The sequence below is a fragment of the Ursus arctos genome, unplaced genomic scaffold (assembly GCF_023065955.2).
Source record: "Ursus arctos isolate Adak ecotype North America unplaced genomic scaffold, UrsArc2.0 scaffold_29, whole genome shotgun sequence".
Taxonomy (NCBI): Eukaryota; Metazoa; Chordata; class Mammalia; order Carnivora; family Ursidae; genus Ursus; species Ursus arctos.
In genome coordinates, this window is record NW_026622974.1 from 17120623 (window position 1) to 17138190 (window position 17568).

General features: G+C 37.2%; 1 protein-coding gene across 3 annotated transcripts in view; it reads left to right on the forward strand.

Moving 5' to 3' along the window:
* PRIM2 (DNA primase subunit 2) overlaps window positions 1–17568 on the forward strand; it is a 341343-nt gene that overhangs the window by 232734 nt on the left and 91041 nt on the right. For all 3 annotated transcript variants that reach the window (XM_044387132.3, XM_026507150.4, XM_057303874.1), the window contains 2 exons: window positions 3047–3119; window positions 7895–8080. In XM_044387132.3, coding sequence (XP_044243067.1) covers window positions 3047–3119; window positions 7895–8080 — 259 coding nt within the window. The remainder of the gene's footprint in view (window positions 1–3046; window positions 3120–7894; window positions 8081–17568) is intronic.

Genomic DNA, 17568 nt, shown 5'->3' on the forward strand with positions numbered 1-17568 from the left:
GCCTCACCTTTCCTGAGTACCTCTTAGGAGTCTCATTTAGTAACATCCCTTGACGCTTCAAGTAAAAGCCAAAGATCCAGTTTCATGAGTTAATGTGAATTGTTTTTAAGGATTCTTATTTGTTATGGTGGCATTATTTGTTTCTTTTTCTTCTTTCTTTGCCTTCCTTTCTCCGCCTCTTGCCACTACTTTACTTCAGCCTCTCACCCTTTCTTGCCTGTAATACTGCAGTACTCTTCCGACTGATTTGCTGTTGCCCAGTCCCTACCCTTTTTAGTCATTCTCCACACTGCTTGCTTTCTCAAGTGTAAATATTTATGTAAATTCTTGCCTAAAATCTTTTCGTAATTCTTCATTGCCTACATAGTGTTGGATGCAGTGCTTCTCGTGATTTGCCTTTCTTGTATTGTATCTGAGAATTCCTGCCACCTCGGTATCGTCTATCCACTCCCAGTTCAAACAGGTGTTAAATAGCTGTGATGTACCAGCTCCCTAACTGAGACATAGGTTGCCCCTTCTGGTCATGAATGAGCAGAGGAGAAGTCTCAGTCCTAATTCTGATGCTTCACATCTTCATTTGCATCATTTTTCCTCCCATAGGTTTCATGCTTGCCCTTAGTGCGTTGGCTGGTGGCCATCTCTCTGTCTATTAATAATATTTTTTAGAAGTATGATGTCTGTATACAGTTTCCTTATATTCTGTCTGTAGTTATTTGTATCCTGTAATAGGCCTTTGCATTAATCATTGCTATGGTTTCCTTTTTTTTTTTTTATTTAACTTTTTTTCCCCCTTGGAATTTAGCTCTTTTGCATAGCCCATCAAAATATTGAGGAACAGGCATTTTATAGTGCCATTCAGGCAAGTGTATGTGTCCTCTTCAGTGTCTTCTCTTTGTACTTAGTATCCTGCAATCATCTGGACCGAGAAAAACCTCCTTTCAGCAGAGTGGCCTAGTCCTTCACAGCCGTGATGGCCCCTCTACAGGAGCATGCTGTCTTCTTTCCCGTCCGGTCGTTTTTGTACTTCTTGGCCAAGACTGCAATTGCTCTGTGGTCTGGAATACGATTTACTGATTTTCTTTGGCACCTTGAATATATCATTAATTTCTCCAGCATTTCTGTCAGTTAGGCAGGGCTGGCATCATTAATTCCAGTTTACAAATGAGGATAGTGCAAATCAGGATGGTTAAATGACTTGCCTCAGTTTGCCAAGCCAGGGATTAAAAAACAAAAACAAGATCTTCAGATTCTAGCCTACTGCTATCTTCATTGCCTCGTGCTGCCTCTATGCTCTACTATAAGATAAGTGAAATACGTCTTTATTCTGGGGATTCCACTGAAACAGCTGTCTGGTTATACACTGTATTAAAATGTAAAATATTTAAATTAAATGACAACTGTTGGCTTAATTTAGCATGAGTTTTGTATGCCCCTTTGCTACTATGATAAACAGAATGGATGGAATCCAATGATATATTGTCAGAAATATGTGAGTGAAGGGAGAAATAATACCAAAGGCAAGAAGATGTGTTTTAGGGCACAGGATCATTCTGTACTACTCTTCGGCATTCTGCTCATCCTGCTCTCCGAGTAATTCTCGGGCCATTCTTAGCCCATGGAGGGAGGACTCTTGGGAGGGAAAATCTACATTTTAAGCAGTCTCCTAACCAGTGGCTGCAGCATCCCAAGATATACTGTAGTTTTGCTTCATAATTCATACCCATTGTTTAATCAGCAGATTGACTGATTGCAAGAACTGTAGCCTTTCTACAGAGCATCTTGAGTGTATGTATTGTTCAGCAAGAATCTGTACTGAGCAGGTATTAAGCAGAGAGTCTGGAATTCTTTATGATTGTAATGATGCTTTACTCCAGAATTTCCCTTTGGTTGTGGATCTGCATAAACCTTGGTGTGATTGCAGTTTTCTATGTGTAATCTAGCAGCTGTTCTTCATTATGTCATACCTGCATGTCTGCATCTGAATCAGGGTTGATGGAGTTGGGCATTGTGTCATGGAGCTGGCTTTAGACAGTATATACCACGCTGTATTTCCTAATTTGTAAATAATGCAACAGGAAAATGTATTGCAAGGAAGAGGACGGCATGGTTAGTGAAGAAGCAGGGAATGGAGAATTAAAAGGTTGAGTTCCTGCTGCACGGCTGACTTGCTTTCTTATCTAACAAATTTCTAACTCCTCCGAGCCCCCGTTTCCTCAGTTGTCAAATGTTAAATAAAAACACTCCCTCAGGGTTGTTGTGACAATGTAATTAGAGGATATAGATAAGGACTCTACCCTTGTAAAGTGCTATTCAGATGTAACTTGTTTTAATAAATAGTGATTACCATATGTCAGGTCCTTGAACAGAAATTAGTTGAGGGGCGCCTGGGTGGTGCGCTTGGTTAAGCGTCCAACTCTTGATTTTGGATCAGGTCATGATCTCAGGGTCATGAGATCCAGCCGTGCGTCGGGCTCTGTGCTCAGCCCAGAGTCTGCTTGAGATTCATTTTCTCCTCCCCTGTGTGCACATGTGCTCTGTCTCTCTCCCAAATAAATAATCTTAAAAAAAAAAAAATTATTTCAGTTTAGACTTCCTATCAGCACTGCAAAACAGGCATTATTTCCTCCATTTGACAGATAAGGAACTTGGGATAGAGTCTGTAGAACTTTCAGAAGGACCGACGCTAGTAAGTGATGGTTCTTCATTAAGCTCCAGTTTATCCTTTGCTGTGCTGCCATGCTGTTAATATGGGATCAGCAGTAGAGATTTGAACTTTAACAACAGTTTGCATTATGCTTCTAAGAAATGGAATGTTATACTAGGAATCAGGAGATCCAGATGGTCACTGTATTTTTGTATTATTTTTGGGTGAGTCATTTAAATGTATTCTATTAAATACCTCTAAAACACTTGGCTATGTTTCTGCTTCGATTTATATGTAAAATGTCTTAGTGTGATTTTAATCTGTATCAGAATAAATTTCCTTTGAAGTGATTAAAATATATAGTACAAATCCTGTTTTAACATTTTTTTATTTTTATTTTAGTCATTCTTACACTGGTCAAGATTACAGCACACAGAAAAATGCTGGGAAGATTTCTTTAGATCAGATTGATTCGGTAAGCATCGCATCCTTTTAATAAAACTTCGACCTTTGTCAATGAGGAAGCACAGATTTTCTTCAGAGATTATTTTGGGGTGAGAAGATGGGAAAGATTGTTGTTTCATTGCTTGCCAATCATTTTTAACGGAGGTCCTATGTGCTATACATGTGTTTTTTTTAATCATAGGAAAACCAAACTTAATCAGAAAATTATTTGTATTCTGATAAACAGAATTTTTTTAAGGAGGGGGGAGGCAGGGGAGGGGCAGAGGGAGAGGGAGAGAGAGAATCCAAAGCAGGCTTTCCAAGCCCAATGTAGAGCTGATGGGGTGCTTGATCTCATGACCCTGATATCATGACCTGAGCTGAAACCAAGAGTCGAATGCTTAACCGACCGAGCCACGCAGGTGCCCCAATAAACAGAATTTAATCAGTTATTTTGAAGGGGTAGTCTTTTAATTGATGATAGCTAAATAGTGTTTGTGTGTAAATATATAAGCTTTAAAATAAATTGAATGACTGAGTGAGTGAGTTAATGAATCAATGCCCGCCTACCTACCTACCCACCTGCCTACCTACCAGCCTTACACATTGAGAAAAGGAGAAATGGAAAATACTAAGTGTATCAGTTTGCTATGGCCATAATAAAATACTACAGACTGATGCCTTAGAAAACAAATTTATTTTCTCACAGTTCTGGAGGCTAGTATTCTGAGATGAAGGAGTTGGCCCATCCGAGGCCTCTTTCCTTGGCTTTTAGATGGTCTCCTTCTCTGTGTGTGCTCATGTGGTCTTTCCAGTATGCTCGTGCATCCCTGATGTCTCTTCCTCTTCTTAGGACACCACTTGCATTGGACTAGAGCCCTACCCCTATGACCTCATTTAACCTTAATTATCTCTTTAAAGACCCTATCTCCAAATACAGTCACATTCTGAGGTCTTGGGGGTTAAGACTTCAACATATGAATTTTGGGAGATTGCAGTTCATTTCATAACACTAAGTATAGGCTCCTGTGCTTGTGTTGCCACTAGATTAATGGAGAGCTCATTTCAGCTTCACTTTGTCGTTCTGTAGTAGAAGGAATGAGTAGTGTACTTTACTATAATTTATAGAGTTTCTCTTTAATGCATTGTAGAATTTCTGCTCTGTCCCAAAAAGTGAAACTACACAGCCATAAATAATCTTTGTTTAGACAGTTACCAAATTATTTACAATAAATTAAACATACACTGACATTTTAATGCTTAGAAACAAGAGTAAGGTGAGTAGAGAGAGACCAGGAGTTTTTAGAGACCAGAATGAATAGGTTGTCTTCCTGTTTGGAAAAATTATAATCAAGTACTTTCAGTTAGTATGTCTAGAAATAACAATAGGATTTGCCACTTTGTACAGTTGAATTGAAATTTGTCCTTAAGGATGCCCCATCCTTTACTTTTCTCAAACAGTTACTATCTCTAACACTTCCTCCCTGCCATATGATTTGTGTTTATATTATATGAATGGTTAGAAGTTAATTCTATTCCTAATTCTATCAAGATGTTTTCCCATTCACAAGCAACTGTGAACTTCAGTGGATACTGTGGGAAGACATAGAAATATAATCATTAATTCATTTACTGAATATATATTGAGCCCATCAATTACGTACCAGCTACTGTGCTGTGGATACAGAGGTGAATAAAACAGAAAATTCTTCCACCTTCATGGGCCTTACTTGAGGGAGGTAGACAACATAGTTAATAATAATAAGCAGTGTAATGATAAATTATCTTAAGTTGCTATGATGATCCTATCTGTGGGTCTCTGCATGAGACCCTGTGCTAAATTGATGAAGATTACATCCTTATCTGACCTCTTCCTAACTGTATTGCCTCATTCATTAGCATGCCCCTTGATATCCTCAGTTTCTTCTTCAAATGTTTTCTTTAGATTTTTCTTCTAACCGAAATCTGGCTCCCTCAATGACACTGTTTCTCCTGTGGCCCTCTCAAGTGGAGGCTATCTGCCCCCTCCCCATCCCTCTACCATCTTAATTTGGTATGAGATGAATGTCTGCCTTGGTCCATATTACCATTTCCAAGTCATTTCTCTGTCTTCCATTGGCAGAGCTTCAGCTCCTTTAAAGCCCTGTAATTCCATTATACCACCTGATAGTTATCCTTGTTGCCGGTGCCCCCACCTCTTGCCCTCATCCACTGGTGACTGTGGCACGCTGGCGACTGTGGCACGCTGGCATGGTCTCTTGCACTAGTGCTGCTCTTGTTACTGTTCCTGGCCTCTGCAATATCCATGTTAATAATTCATCCATAACCTGGTCTTATAATTCCTTTGCTCAGTATCCACAATCATTTTTCTATCCCGTTGTTGCAAACCCTAGACCCTGTGTTTTCCCTTTCCATTATTTCGACTACTTCCACAGTCTCTTTTAAGTATCTTCCTTACTTCTGTATATAGTCTGTTCACTATACAACAGCCAGAGTTCTCTTTGTTTATCAGATCATGTCAGTCTTCTGATCCATACCCTCTCTTGAGTTTCCATCACATCTAGACTAAAACCCAGACTCATCACTATGGCCTATAATGCCATGTGCTCTCATGACTCTAACTACTTCTCTGTTCTGGCCCACTCACACGGTCCAGCCGCTTGGACCTTCTTGCTGTCTCTGGAGCACACCATGTTCATTCCTTCTCGAGGTCTTTGCTTTTGTTTCCTTTACCTCCTGGAGCAGTATTCTTGGATCTCATTTGACTAAAATCCTACTTAAAGTATACATTGTAGTGCTATGCCAACTCCTCAGAGAGGCCTTACTGGCTACCTAAATTTAATTATTCCTCTCCTATTTATACTTAATCCCATAACTCTGTTTTATTTCCAGGGCTTTTGGAATTAGACATTATCTTTATTTATGTCTGTGTTGTCTATCTTCTCGCATTAGAATGCAAGCTCTTTGTATTTGACTTCTTTGCTCCCTGCTAGTTTCCCAAAGCTGTACACAGAGTAGTGTTCAGTAGATATTTAGTGATTGAATGAGTAAAAAGTATTTAAGGAATTGTGCCAAAGGAAGCTGAAGTTAAACTGGGTTTTGACAAATAGCTTGGGTTTGACTAGATAGCATGGGGAGTAGGAGGGGTTGTACTTCAGGCAGAGTCAGTGGACTGACAGAAGTGAGAAGGTACAGAGCATGACTGTGTGATCATGGAATAATCCAGCTGCCTGGAGCGAAGGGTGCATACTGGTATAGTAGCATACTGGGCTTTTTTAGCCCTCCCTGTCACAGTGCCTCTGGGGCACTTGATTTATGCCTTTGTTAGAGCTGCCATTGTAATTGAGTTATGTGAGTGAAGTTGTACAGTAGTGACTGTTTCCTTTTATTTCACTTAAGTGAATTAAAGGGGAAAATTACATGTTATTCATTCTCTTATTTCCCAAACCACCCAATACCTGGTTGTTCTGTTACATATAGTTGAAAAGTAGTTAGAGACATTGACAGAAACTTGCCTGTTCCTACTAAGGATGTTAAATTTCATTGGTGTTTTTGGATTGGAACAAAGTTTAAGAAAAATAATTCAGTAATGGTATGAAGGAACAAGAAGCAACGCGTGAAAATAGTAGTCCTGGCAAGGAAGGGTAAAGGCCTGACTGGACTAGGTTGGTGATGGAAGAATCTCGAAGTTGTTAATGCGAGAGGTTGAAGAAACTGGATGTTCTCTACAGGGAGGAGCAAAGGCAAACAAAGCGAGACCTGCTCCCACTTTGGCAAAGTTGAACTTGCCAAGGAATACGTGAGGGGGTGAGAATTTAAGTCTTGGAAGAAGGATATTGAGGAAGTAAAGAGAATGCAACTGCCACCATAATGAGAAAGTTTCTCTTTTTTACTATTGATTTCTTTAACGCATTTATTTGAACTCACCTTTTGAGAACCATTTCTCTTATTTTTTGTGTATTTTTGTGTTCTACTTTGTATTTAGATTATTCCAAAAGTTCACCTGTGATTCAGCAATTTTATTTTTGTACATTTATCCTGGGGAAATGAAATTTCATATTCATACCTGTACATTCATTTATTTGGAATAGCCCTGAGCTTGAAGCAAGCCAGCTTCTTTAACAAGTGAATAGCTAAGCAAATTGTGGCATATCCCTACCATGGAATATTATTCAGCAATAGAAAAGGAATGAATGATTGATACCTGCAACAACTTAAGATGAATTTTGTGGGAATTATGCTGAGTAAAAAAGCCAATCTCAAAACATTATATACTATACAATTCTGTTTATATTAACACTCTCGAAATGATAAAAGTATAGAGAGATGAAGAACGAATTAGTGGTTGCCAAGTGTTAGAGAATAGTGGGGGCTGAGGTGCTCTAAGATTAGTGGATTGTATCAATGTCAGTTTCTTGGTTGTGATAATAGTTTTGCAAGGTCTTACCTCTGGAGGAAACTGGGTGCATGATATCTCTTTGTATTATTTTCTTACAACTGCATGTGAATCTATAGTTATCTCAAAAGAAAAAGTTTAATAAAAAATTTTAAAAAATGAGGTGAAATGCATTTTAATGTATTTTATTCAACCCAGTATATCCAAAATATTATCATCTCAACATGCAATCAGTATAAAAATATTAAGAGAACAGTTTGTCTGTAATTGCAGTAATACTCTTCCTTATAGTTTTTGTTTTTATTCTAAAAAGACTGATTTACAATTTGCAAATTAGATTGGATTTGCAACAGATATGGGGAGGGACCTGGTGAATCGTCCACATAACAAAAAACTCTTTTCTGTTGTAGCTTTCTACCAAATCCTTCCCACCTTGCATGCGTCAGTTACATAAAGCCTTGCGGGACAATCACCATCTTCGTCATGGAGGCCGGATGCAGTATGGCCTCTTCCTGAAGGGCATTGGTTTAACACTGGAACAGGCATTGCAGTTCTGGAAGCAAGAATTTATCAGAGGAAAGATGGATCCAGACAAGGTAATTTTGAAAAATCAGAGGAGTAACTGAAATTTTAATTTGGTTTGAAAACTAAAGGTCTCTTGGTCTATTTTTAAAATATACTTATGAAATGTAGTTGAAAATTCTAAAAAAAAATGTGTCTACAGTTTCATTCAAGTAGAAAGAAAACTCAGGTGTTAATCTAATAGATGCTAAATAAAAGACTGAGAAAGTTTAATTCAAAGGGTAGGATTGAAACAGCAATGTAAGATGTCGAGTAATGCTTAAATGAAGAGTCTTCTTTGTTATAGGTTTACTGCCAGGTGTCATTATTAAGACCGAAATTGTGTTCTGAGTTTTATTTCTGTAAGAATGTAATATGTGTAGACATAACATACATGCATACATATGTAATGTTATTTTCAGGACTAGTAGATATTGAAAACAAATAAAACAATTTTAGATGTTTTGTATTGTGTTATGCAGATTCTGTCATTGAGCATTTTTAGATAGACATTTATCGCTAGAAACCTGAGAGCTGTTTTTCAATCTATTCATAGTACTCAGGTTCCCACTCCTATTCCTTATTCCTCTGTAGTGGCACTAGCTAATAACATTTTATTTTGTAAATATGGGTTTCTTTGTGCCTTTTGTGCCATGAATCAAGTTTTTTAATGCTTATTTCTTGGTTTGCTTCTTCCTGGAAAAGATCAACAGAACAAAGAATATTTACCAAGTACATTTTATAATGACACTGGATGATGTTTTCTATTAGTTCGCTAGAGCTTCTATAACAAAATACCACAGCCTGAGCTCCTTAAACAGCAGGAACTTACTTTTTACAGTTCTGAAGGCTGGAAGTCTCAGATCAGTGTTGGCAGATTTGATTTCTCCTTAAGCCTCTTTCCTTGGCTTCCAGATACTCCCTTCTCGCTCTGTCCTCGTGCGGCCCTTTCTCTGTGTGTTCGCGTCTCTGATATTTCTTCCTCTTCTTATAAGGACACCAATCATATTGGGTTAGAGTTTCACCGTTATGACCTTATGTAACCTTAATTACCTCCTTATTTTTATTTTTTTTAAAGTTTTTATTTAACTTTCAGTTAACATACAGTGTAATGTTCGTCTCAGCTGTACAATCTAGTGACTCAACACTTCCTGTGTCACCTGGTGCTCATCACAAGTGCCCTCCTTAATTCCCATCACCTACTTCACACATCCCTCCACCCACCTTTCGTCTTGTAATAACCATCACTATGTTCTCTACTGTTAAGAGTCTGCTTTTTGGTTTGCCTCACTCTTCAAATGCCCTGTTTCCAAATAACACATGAATCTTAGGAGGATACATTTCAGTTTATAGCACATCGCTAGCTTTGTATTTTTTAAAAGTTCAGATTCTTTTTTTTTTTTTTTTTTTTTGAGCTTTTATATATTTATTTGACAGAGAGAGGCAGCGAGAGAGGGAACACAAGCAGGGGGAGTGGGAGAGAGGAGAAGCAGGCCTCCTGCTAGGCAGGGAGCCTGATGCGGCCGGTTCTCCTGGGATCATGATCTGAGCGGAAGGCAGGTGCTTAACGACTGAGCCACCCAGGTGCCCCTAAAAGTTCAGATTCTTTTATAATGTATTACAAAAGCTCTTCTAATTTTTACGGATTTGTTTTTTAAATTGTTTTTATTGATAATTATCCAAAGAATCTTAAATTTATCATTTAATAGTTTTCTTTAAACACAGTTTTGCATGATGTTCCTTAGACCTCTATTATATTTCTTTTATTTTAAAGGTAACATATTTTGATTACAGAAAATGTGAAAAATACAGAAACATTTACTTGCCATTTCCCCATTCAGAAATAATTATCTTGTCACACTTTAGCCTTTCTCTCTAGTGTAAATAGCTAGCTAGCTCATTGCAGGTTTCCCCCCATTTTAAAAGTTGGCATTTTATTATGTTAATTACTGCAGGTTATAGAGTAATTTTTGAAAATATCATTTGGATTAGTTGCATGACAACATATCCTTTGGAAGTTATAATTTGTTTAATCATTCCCCTATTACTGAGCAATTCATTGTGTCTGTTTGACTCTGTCATAAATGTTACCGCAACCGATATCCTGAGCACATAAATCTTTGATTATAGCCCTGATTATGTCCTCTGTATATATTCACCAGGGAATAAATTTACCTGGTGAAAACCTATACACAGCTTTAAAGTTTTGATGTATGTTATATGAAAGGACTGTTTGAAAAGGTTTTAAATTAGACTCTCATCACGCTTTATGACAGTCTTGCTCTGTCACCAGCATCATTATATATTATTACTTTAAAATATTTTTTGATCTTTTTATTAGGAATTTGGTATATTAAGTAGGTAGATGTATTAGGGTTTCCAGAAAAACAGAATCAAGAGAGAGAGGGAGGGAAGGGGGGGAGGAGGAAAAGGCATTTATTATATCCCATGGCTCATGTGATTTCGGAAGCTGACAAGTCTCCAGATCTGCGGTCAGCCTCCTGGAGACACAGGAGAGCAGATAGTATAGTTGCAGTTGGAAGACTGGCAGGCTTGAGACCCGGCAGAACCAATGTTTTAGTGAGTCTGAAGACAGGAAAAACACATGTCCCAGCTCAAAACAGTCACGTGAGAGGAAATTCTGTCTTACTCACAGGAGGGTCTGTCAGCCTTTTGTTTTATTGAGGCCTTCAAAGGATTGAGTGAAGACCACCGACATTGGGGAGGGCAATCTGCTTTACTTGGTGTACCAATTCAGATGTTAATCTAATCTGGAAACACCCTCACAGACACACCCAGGATAATGTTTGGCCAAACGTCTGGCACCCGGTGGCCCAATCAAATTGATACATAAAATTAACTGTCACAGTAGTTAAATACTTATGAACTGTGGGGAAAGTTAGCCATGGTTTTAGAGTGAAAAGAGAGAGAAGTTGAGCTAGCATTTTAGGTTGGTTTGTGCTGTAAATGAAGAGGGGAAGAGGAAAGTGAGAGAAGGGGAAACTTACTTGGAGTGCTAGGCGCTTGTCTTGTGCACCTGGTCACTGACCACCTTCTTTTCTGTGTATCTGGGACAGCCTATGTATAGTGTCCTGAGTATGTAATTGTTTTCAAACCTGTGTGTTTGAAAAAAATTTTAAGTGGGCTTTTTATTTTGCAGTGTAAAAGTAGTTTCCTCAAAAATTATTGTAAAAGAAAGTCAATAAATAATTTTTACCTTTCTAGATAATATATTGCAGTCTATATTTTCATTAGCTTATTATTGATTACAGGAAATATTTGAAGATTTTAAGTTACCCTTATAATTTACTGTGTCTGTCTAGTGTTCTGTTAGAGTCTGTATTTGTAATTCTTAAAAAGATTTTATTAATTTGAGAGAGTGAGTGAGTGAGAGCAGGAGCAGGGGGAGAAAAAGAGGGAGAAGCAGACTCTCTACTGAGCAGGGAGCCTGATGTGGGGCTCATTGCAGGGCTCCATGTGGGGCTCAGTCCTAGGACCCTGAGATCATGACCTGCACCAAAGGTAGATGCTTAAGCGACTGAGCCACAAAGGCACCCTTAGCGTCTGTATTTGTAAATAAGTATTCATGTTCTTCTCAATTATATCTTCTCTTACATACTTTTGCAGTGAAATGTCATTTAGCATCCCCTAGTTTATTAAAATATTCTGTTCAGTTTAATTACTATACCTATTTATTAAGTACACATGTAATTATTAAAAATACTCCTTTTTAGAAGTGTAGAAAATTAATGGCTTTAAAATACTGTTTACAGAGAACAATTTTGAACCAAGTATGTTAGGCATTTTTTGTAGTGCTCCAATGAAAGGACTTTGGTGTTAGACCTAGGAATGATTTGGAACAGTCACATCTGTTGAATAGCTTATTTCCTGACAGTGCAAGAAATGTGTTGTGGTGATATAGTCCATTTCAACTGAAATTCTTCTGTACTATTGCTTTCCAAGTAACCACATGTCTGATTTCTTTCTCTTTATGCGTATGTCCTCATCGTACCTTCTTTGAGATACATTGCTTTGGGCATCTGAGCAAAAATCATGGGTACTTAGCCATTACTTTTGAGGCAACAGAGAAAACGAGTAGTACCTCCAGCACTTTGGAGCTGCGACGCTGTTGCCATTGCTCCCTTCCCTAGTTATATTTCTTCTCCCTAACTCCTTTCTAAATATTAAGTCATTCTGTTGTTAGTCAGTTGACTGCCTAATTAGAGTCTCTTTGTTTCTCTCATCTTCCCTTGCTTGTGTTTGTTGCAAACATTTATTTAGTTGCTGTTGTTGTTGAATACTATGAATACTTTTCTATGTAAAGTTATACTTCATGTTGGAGGAGAATTTGACAGTAAAATGACCTAAAATTGTATGTAATAGTTTTTGTAACTGTCATTGAGAGTATAAATATTAAAGTAGCATGTTCCTAGATATCTTTTATTAAGGTTTAGCAATTTTTGTATTATAGTCTACGAATTCTTGTTTTCTCTTAAAACATTTTTGAATAGTAGTAATGTGATTGTGGAAGCACCTTAAGGTTCTGATGCTCACTATTAGTTATTTTTTATTAGGAATTCAGTGTATTAAGTCAGTATGCATGTAAAAAGTAGCCATCTATGTATGTAAAAAGTAGCCATCTATCTGTTAAATGTTTTTTCAGAGGTGTTAGTTTGGATTGGTTATTTCCCTGTTCTTTTAAAACTGTTTTCAGACTAGCATACGCTCTCCGGTAGATGGTACTGGTAATGCAGAGGTGCCATCTTACATAGCTGCCAGTTACTTGCTACTATCAGATTACACTCTTATAATTTGGGGCCCTTACCCCTACTTCGCATTTATTGTGTATTCATTTATTATCTATATCCTACAGTTAGAACAAAGACTATATAAAAGCAGGTATCTTGTCGGTCTTGTTCACTGTTGCATGTCCAAGCACCTAGAACAGTGCCTGACTTATAGTAGGCACTCAAGTAAATGTTTATTGGATGAACTGAAGAATAAGTTTCCATACAAATAAATACATGGAAAACTAGAAAATTTCATCTGTTTTCCCCAGATTCCTTCACATAACTCAGAGCACAGTACTATATGATTGTTTGTTAATATGCTATTATTCTATTTATAGTGAACTTGAAGCTGAATTAAACCAAGACTTTTAATGGAACCTGAAATTTGCAGTAGAAACTTAAAATAACATATTTTATGAATTGGAAGAGCTTTCTCATCATGGGCTTGCCTAAGTGGTCCATGGTATAAAAACAGTTAAGAACTCTTAAAGGTTATCATAGCAGAAGACAGGGCTTCTAGTTGATTGTCTTATACTTAGTTTTTTATTCAGTAACTGCAGTTACCGTTTTTTCCCTGCTAGCTTGGGACTAGAAAACCAGTATTGATCTGTCTTCATTGACCTTTGTATATACCATCTTTAGAACTGTTACCAAATTGTAATATCTTTGTTTGCACGTGTGTCTTATGACTAGATTTTGAGCCACTTGAACGCAGGGACTAGGACTTTTCCACTTTGGGTCTCAGGGGCTTAGCGCAAGACCTGGCAGCTGTTAGATGTTTGGCGAGTACATGGTAAATTCTGCCAAAGCTTTGAAAAGTGGCTTTCAGTATAATAAATCTTTTTTGTTTCTTTTTAGATAGAGATATATTTCTAACAAGTTCTGAAACATTAACAGTTATTTTAGTAGCTAACCAAATTTGTTGTCTTACATGGGTTTTTCTAAATCAAAGTTATAGTTTGGAAGAATAATAAAACTACAAAGGAAGTGGTAGCCAGTTATCATCGCTGTTATTTAATGTCCAGAAATCTTGTTTCAGTTATAGATATTTAAATAATATAGTAGTCAAACTCTGATTCTCATTAAAAGTACAAAGAAATGTGTGTGTCTGTGTGTGTGTGTGTGTGTGTACATGTACATACTTACTTCATTTACTTTGCATTCAGTGATTATTCAACAGATTTTTATTGAGTCCCCATGGCAAGTGTTGTTCTGGAGATACTGCAATAAAAGACATAGCCCTTATTTATGAAGATTTTACAGACTCCTGGAAAAAACATAAATGCAAATATACAAATTCATTATGATAATTGCTGTGATAGAGATGGTCATAGGATCTGTAGTAGAACAGAGGAGGGGGCTGATAGAATAGTCACTGAATGTGTCACTGACTGGGGATGTCACATTTGGCAGGTAAAGTTAGCAAGAAGGGAGTTCCATGTTGGGGGGACTGCATGTCAAGGGACCCTTAGGTAAAAGAGTGTAACCTCTCCTATAGGTGGTGGAAACCTGAACTGTAGAAGTGTAATTGTGGCTAGAGAGGAGTCTGTAGATACAGGCTTTTATTTTAACATGATTACTAAAGATAGATGGATCAGTGGGCCAGTAGGAAGTGGTCTTGCTAGGTAAGTAACTGCTAACTGGGATCAGGTCATCTATGTAAGGTCAATTGATGATTGTAGTTTAGTTAGATATACATAATTTCATAACTTTGAATATTTACTAAAATTGTATAATGAATCTGAGATGTTATGAAGATTTACTGAGAAAGAGAAGATAGTCCGAGCCAAATTTCCACTTGCATTTCCACTCGGTTCAAATGAATTTGGCTTCTTTAAATATGGATATCTGATTATATGGGCCAACATTAATTTTTGAAACATGCTTTTGCTTTAGGATTTTCATCTGCTTTGGTAATAAGGTGAGTTGAGTGATAGAAGTAACTAGAAAACAATTGCAAAACATTGTGGTGAAAAGGAAAGTATTGCTGAAGGAAGTTAATAGAGTGGATCATGTGGGAGAAGGTTTCTTGAACATCAGTCTTGAATTGGGATATGAAGGAAGTGAATGACATGGATGAATACAGAGGTAGGGAAGGAAAAGAAATACAGTGAACAAGAAATGAAAGAAAGGTAGGCAAAGCATTGTTCACGCTCCTGTTACTTGTTTTTCTTTCATTATTTCATAATTCTGTTATTTAGTTTTTTTAATTCACTGAGGGCTTTCTTTGTTTTGTTTTTTTGGGGGCTTTTTTGGTCAGCTAATTTGGAAGTTGTTGAGATTTTTGGTTGTTGTCATTTTTATTTTTATTTATTTATTTTTTTAAAGATTTTATTTATTTATTTGACAGAGATAGAGACAGCCAGCGAGAGAGGGAACACAAGCAGGGGGAGTGGGAGAGGAAGAAGCAGGCTCATAGCGGAAGAGCCTGATGTGGGGCTCGATCCCATAATGCCGGGATCACGCCCTGAGCCGAAGGCAGATGCTTAACCGCTGTGCCACCCAGGCGCCAATTGTTGCTTTCAGGCTTCTTTTTGGAGACTTTTTGTCAGTATACTTGAATACCATTTTTATTTGAGTGCCTATTGTACTAGTGGATAAGGGATTTTTGTATTAAAACATCAACCATTTCCAAGAGAATATTCTGTTGTTACGAATGATCATGTGAATTAATTGCTTTAGGGTATAACTGACTCCCAAACATTCATTACATAAGGTAGGGTTTTTATTCTTGGCTTTAATTGTACTAAGTATGAATATTTGTGATATACTGCAATATATTCTTTTAATGGTGTGTTTGGTTTTGGTATCAGGGTAATGCTGGCCTTTCCTTTCTCCCTCTCTCTCTCTTTTTTTTTGGATTAGTTTGAGAATAGGTATTAACTCTGCTTTAAATGTTTGATGGAATTCATCTTTTTAATCCATCTCATTCTGGACTTTCAGTTTTTGGTAGTTTTTTGAGTATTATTTCAATTTCATTAGTAGTAATTGTTCTGTTCATGTTTTTTATTTCTTTCTGATTCAGTTTTGGAAGAATGTATGTTTGTAGGAATTTATTTCTTCTAGGTTGTTCAATTTTTTGGCATATCATTTTTTATAATAGTCTCTTATAATCCTTTGTATTTCTGTGCTGTTGGTTGTTATTTCTCCTATTTGTGATTATATTTATTTGGGTCGTCCCTCTCTCTCTTTCACTCCCTCCCTCCTCCCCCCTTTTTTGGTAAGTCTGGCTCAAGGTCTATCAATTTTGTTTTTCTTTTCAAAGAATCAACTCTTGGTTTCATTGATCTTTCCTATGTTTTTTTTTTTTTTTTCTTAGTCTCTGTGCCATTTATTTGTGCTCAGATCTTTATTATTTCCTTCCTTCTAACCTTGGACTTTGTTCTTTTTTTAGTTCCTTTAGATGTAAGGTTAGATCGTTTATTTGAGCTTTTTCTTGTTTCTTGAGGTAGGCTTTTGTAGTTGTGTATTTTCCTCTTAGAACTGCCTTAGCTGCATCCCAAAGATATTGGATCATTGTGCTTTATTTTCATTTGTCTCCATGTATTTTTTGATTTCTACTTTGATTTCTTTGTTGATCCAGTGGTTGTTTAGTATCATGTTTAACTCCACGTGTTTGTGTTTTTTCCGTTTTTTTTTTCTTTTTCTTTCTTTCTTTTTTTTTTTTTTTTTTTAAATATTTTATATATTTATTAGAGAGGGAGACAGCGAGAGAGGGAACACAAGCAGGGGGAGTGGGAGAGGAAGAAGCAGGCTCCCAGCGGAGGAGCCTGATGACTGGCTCGATCCCAGGACTCTGGGATCACGCCCTGAGCCAAAGCAGACGCTTAACGACTGAGCCACCCAGGTGCCCCGATATATGGGGTTTTAGAGTCCCCCCTATTATTGTATCACTGTCAGTTACTCTTTTTATTTCTGTTAATATTTGCTTTGTGTATTTAGGTGTTCCAATATTGGGTGCATAGATATTTACAACTGTTATATCTGCTTGTTGGATTGATCCCTTTATCATTATATAATGCCCCTCTTTATCTCTCGCTACAGTCTTTTTATTTTTTTTTAAAGCCTATTTTGTCTGATAGAAGTAATTCTACCCTGACCTTTTTTTCCTCTTTCATTTTCATGGACATCTTGTTTGAAACTTTCTGTGATTCCTGAACTTGAGCGTCTATTTTTCCCCCTAGTTTAGGGATATTTTCAGTTGTTATTTTTTTCGTGTAAGTTTTCTGCCTCTTCTGTTTCCTCCATCTTGGACCCTTGTTATGTGAATCCTTGCTCGATTTTGTCCAAGATATCCCTTAACCTATGCTCATTTTTTAAAGTTCTTTTTTCTCTTTGTCCTTCAGTCTAGGTACTTTCTAATTGCTTTGTCTTCAAGGTCACTGATCCATTCTTCTTCATCCAGTAATTTACTCTTGTCTCCCTCTAGTGTATTTTTTGTTTTAGTTATTGTATTCTTCAGCCTGGTTGGTTCTTTTTTATATTTTCTCATGGAGTCCTTCCACACTCCTCTCCATTCCAGTGAGCTTCTTTATGATCGTTACTTTAAGCTATTTATCAGGCATATTCTTCTTCTTTGTTTTTTTGATGCTCTTGGGGGAGCATAGTCCTCTGTCCCCCACTTTGCTTTACTTTCTGTGTGTGTTTCTGCGATTTAGGTGGAACAGTTACTTCTTCTAAACTTGAGGAAATGATTTTGTGTATGGTTGTTCTCTGTGTAGCCCATGTGTGCC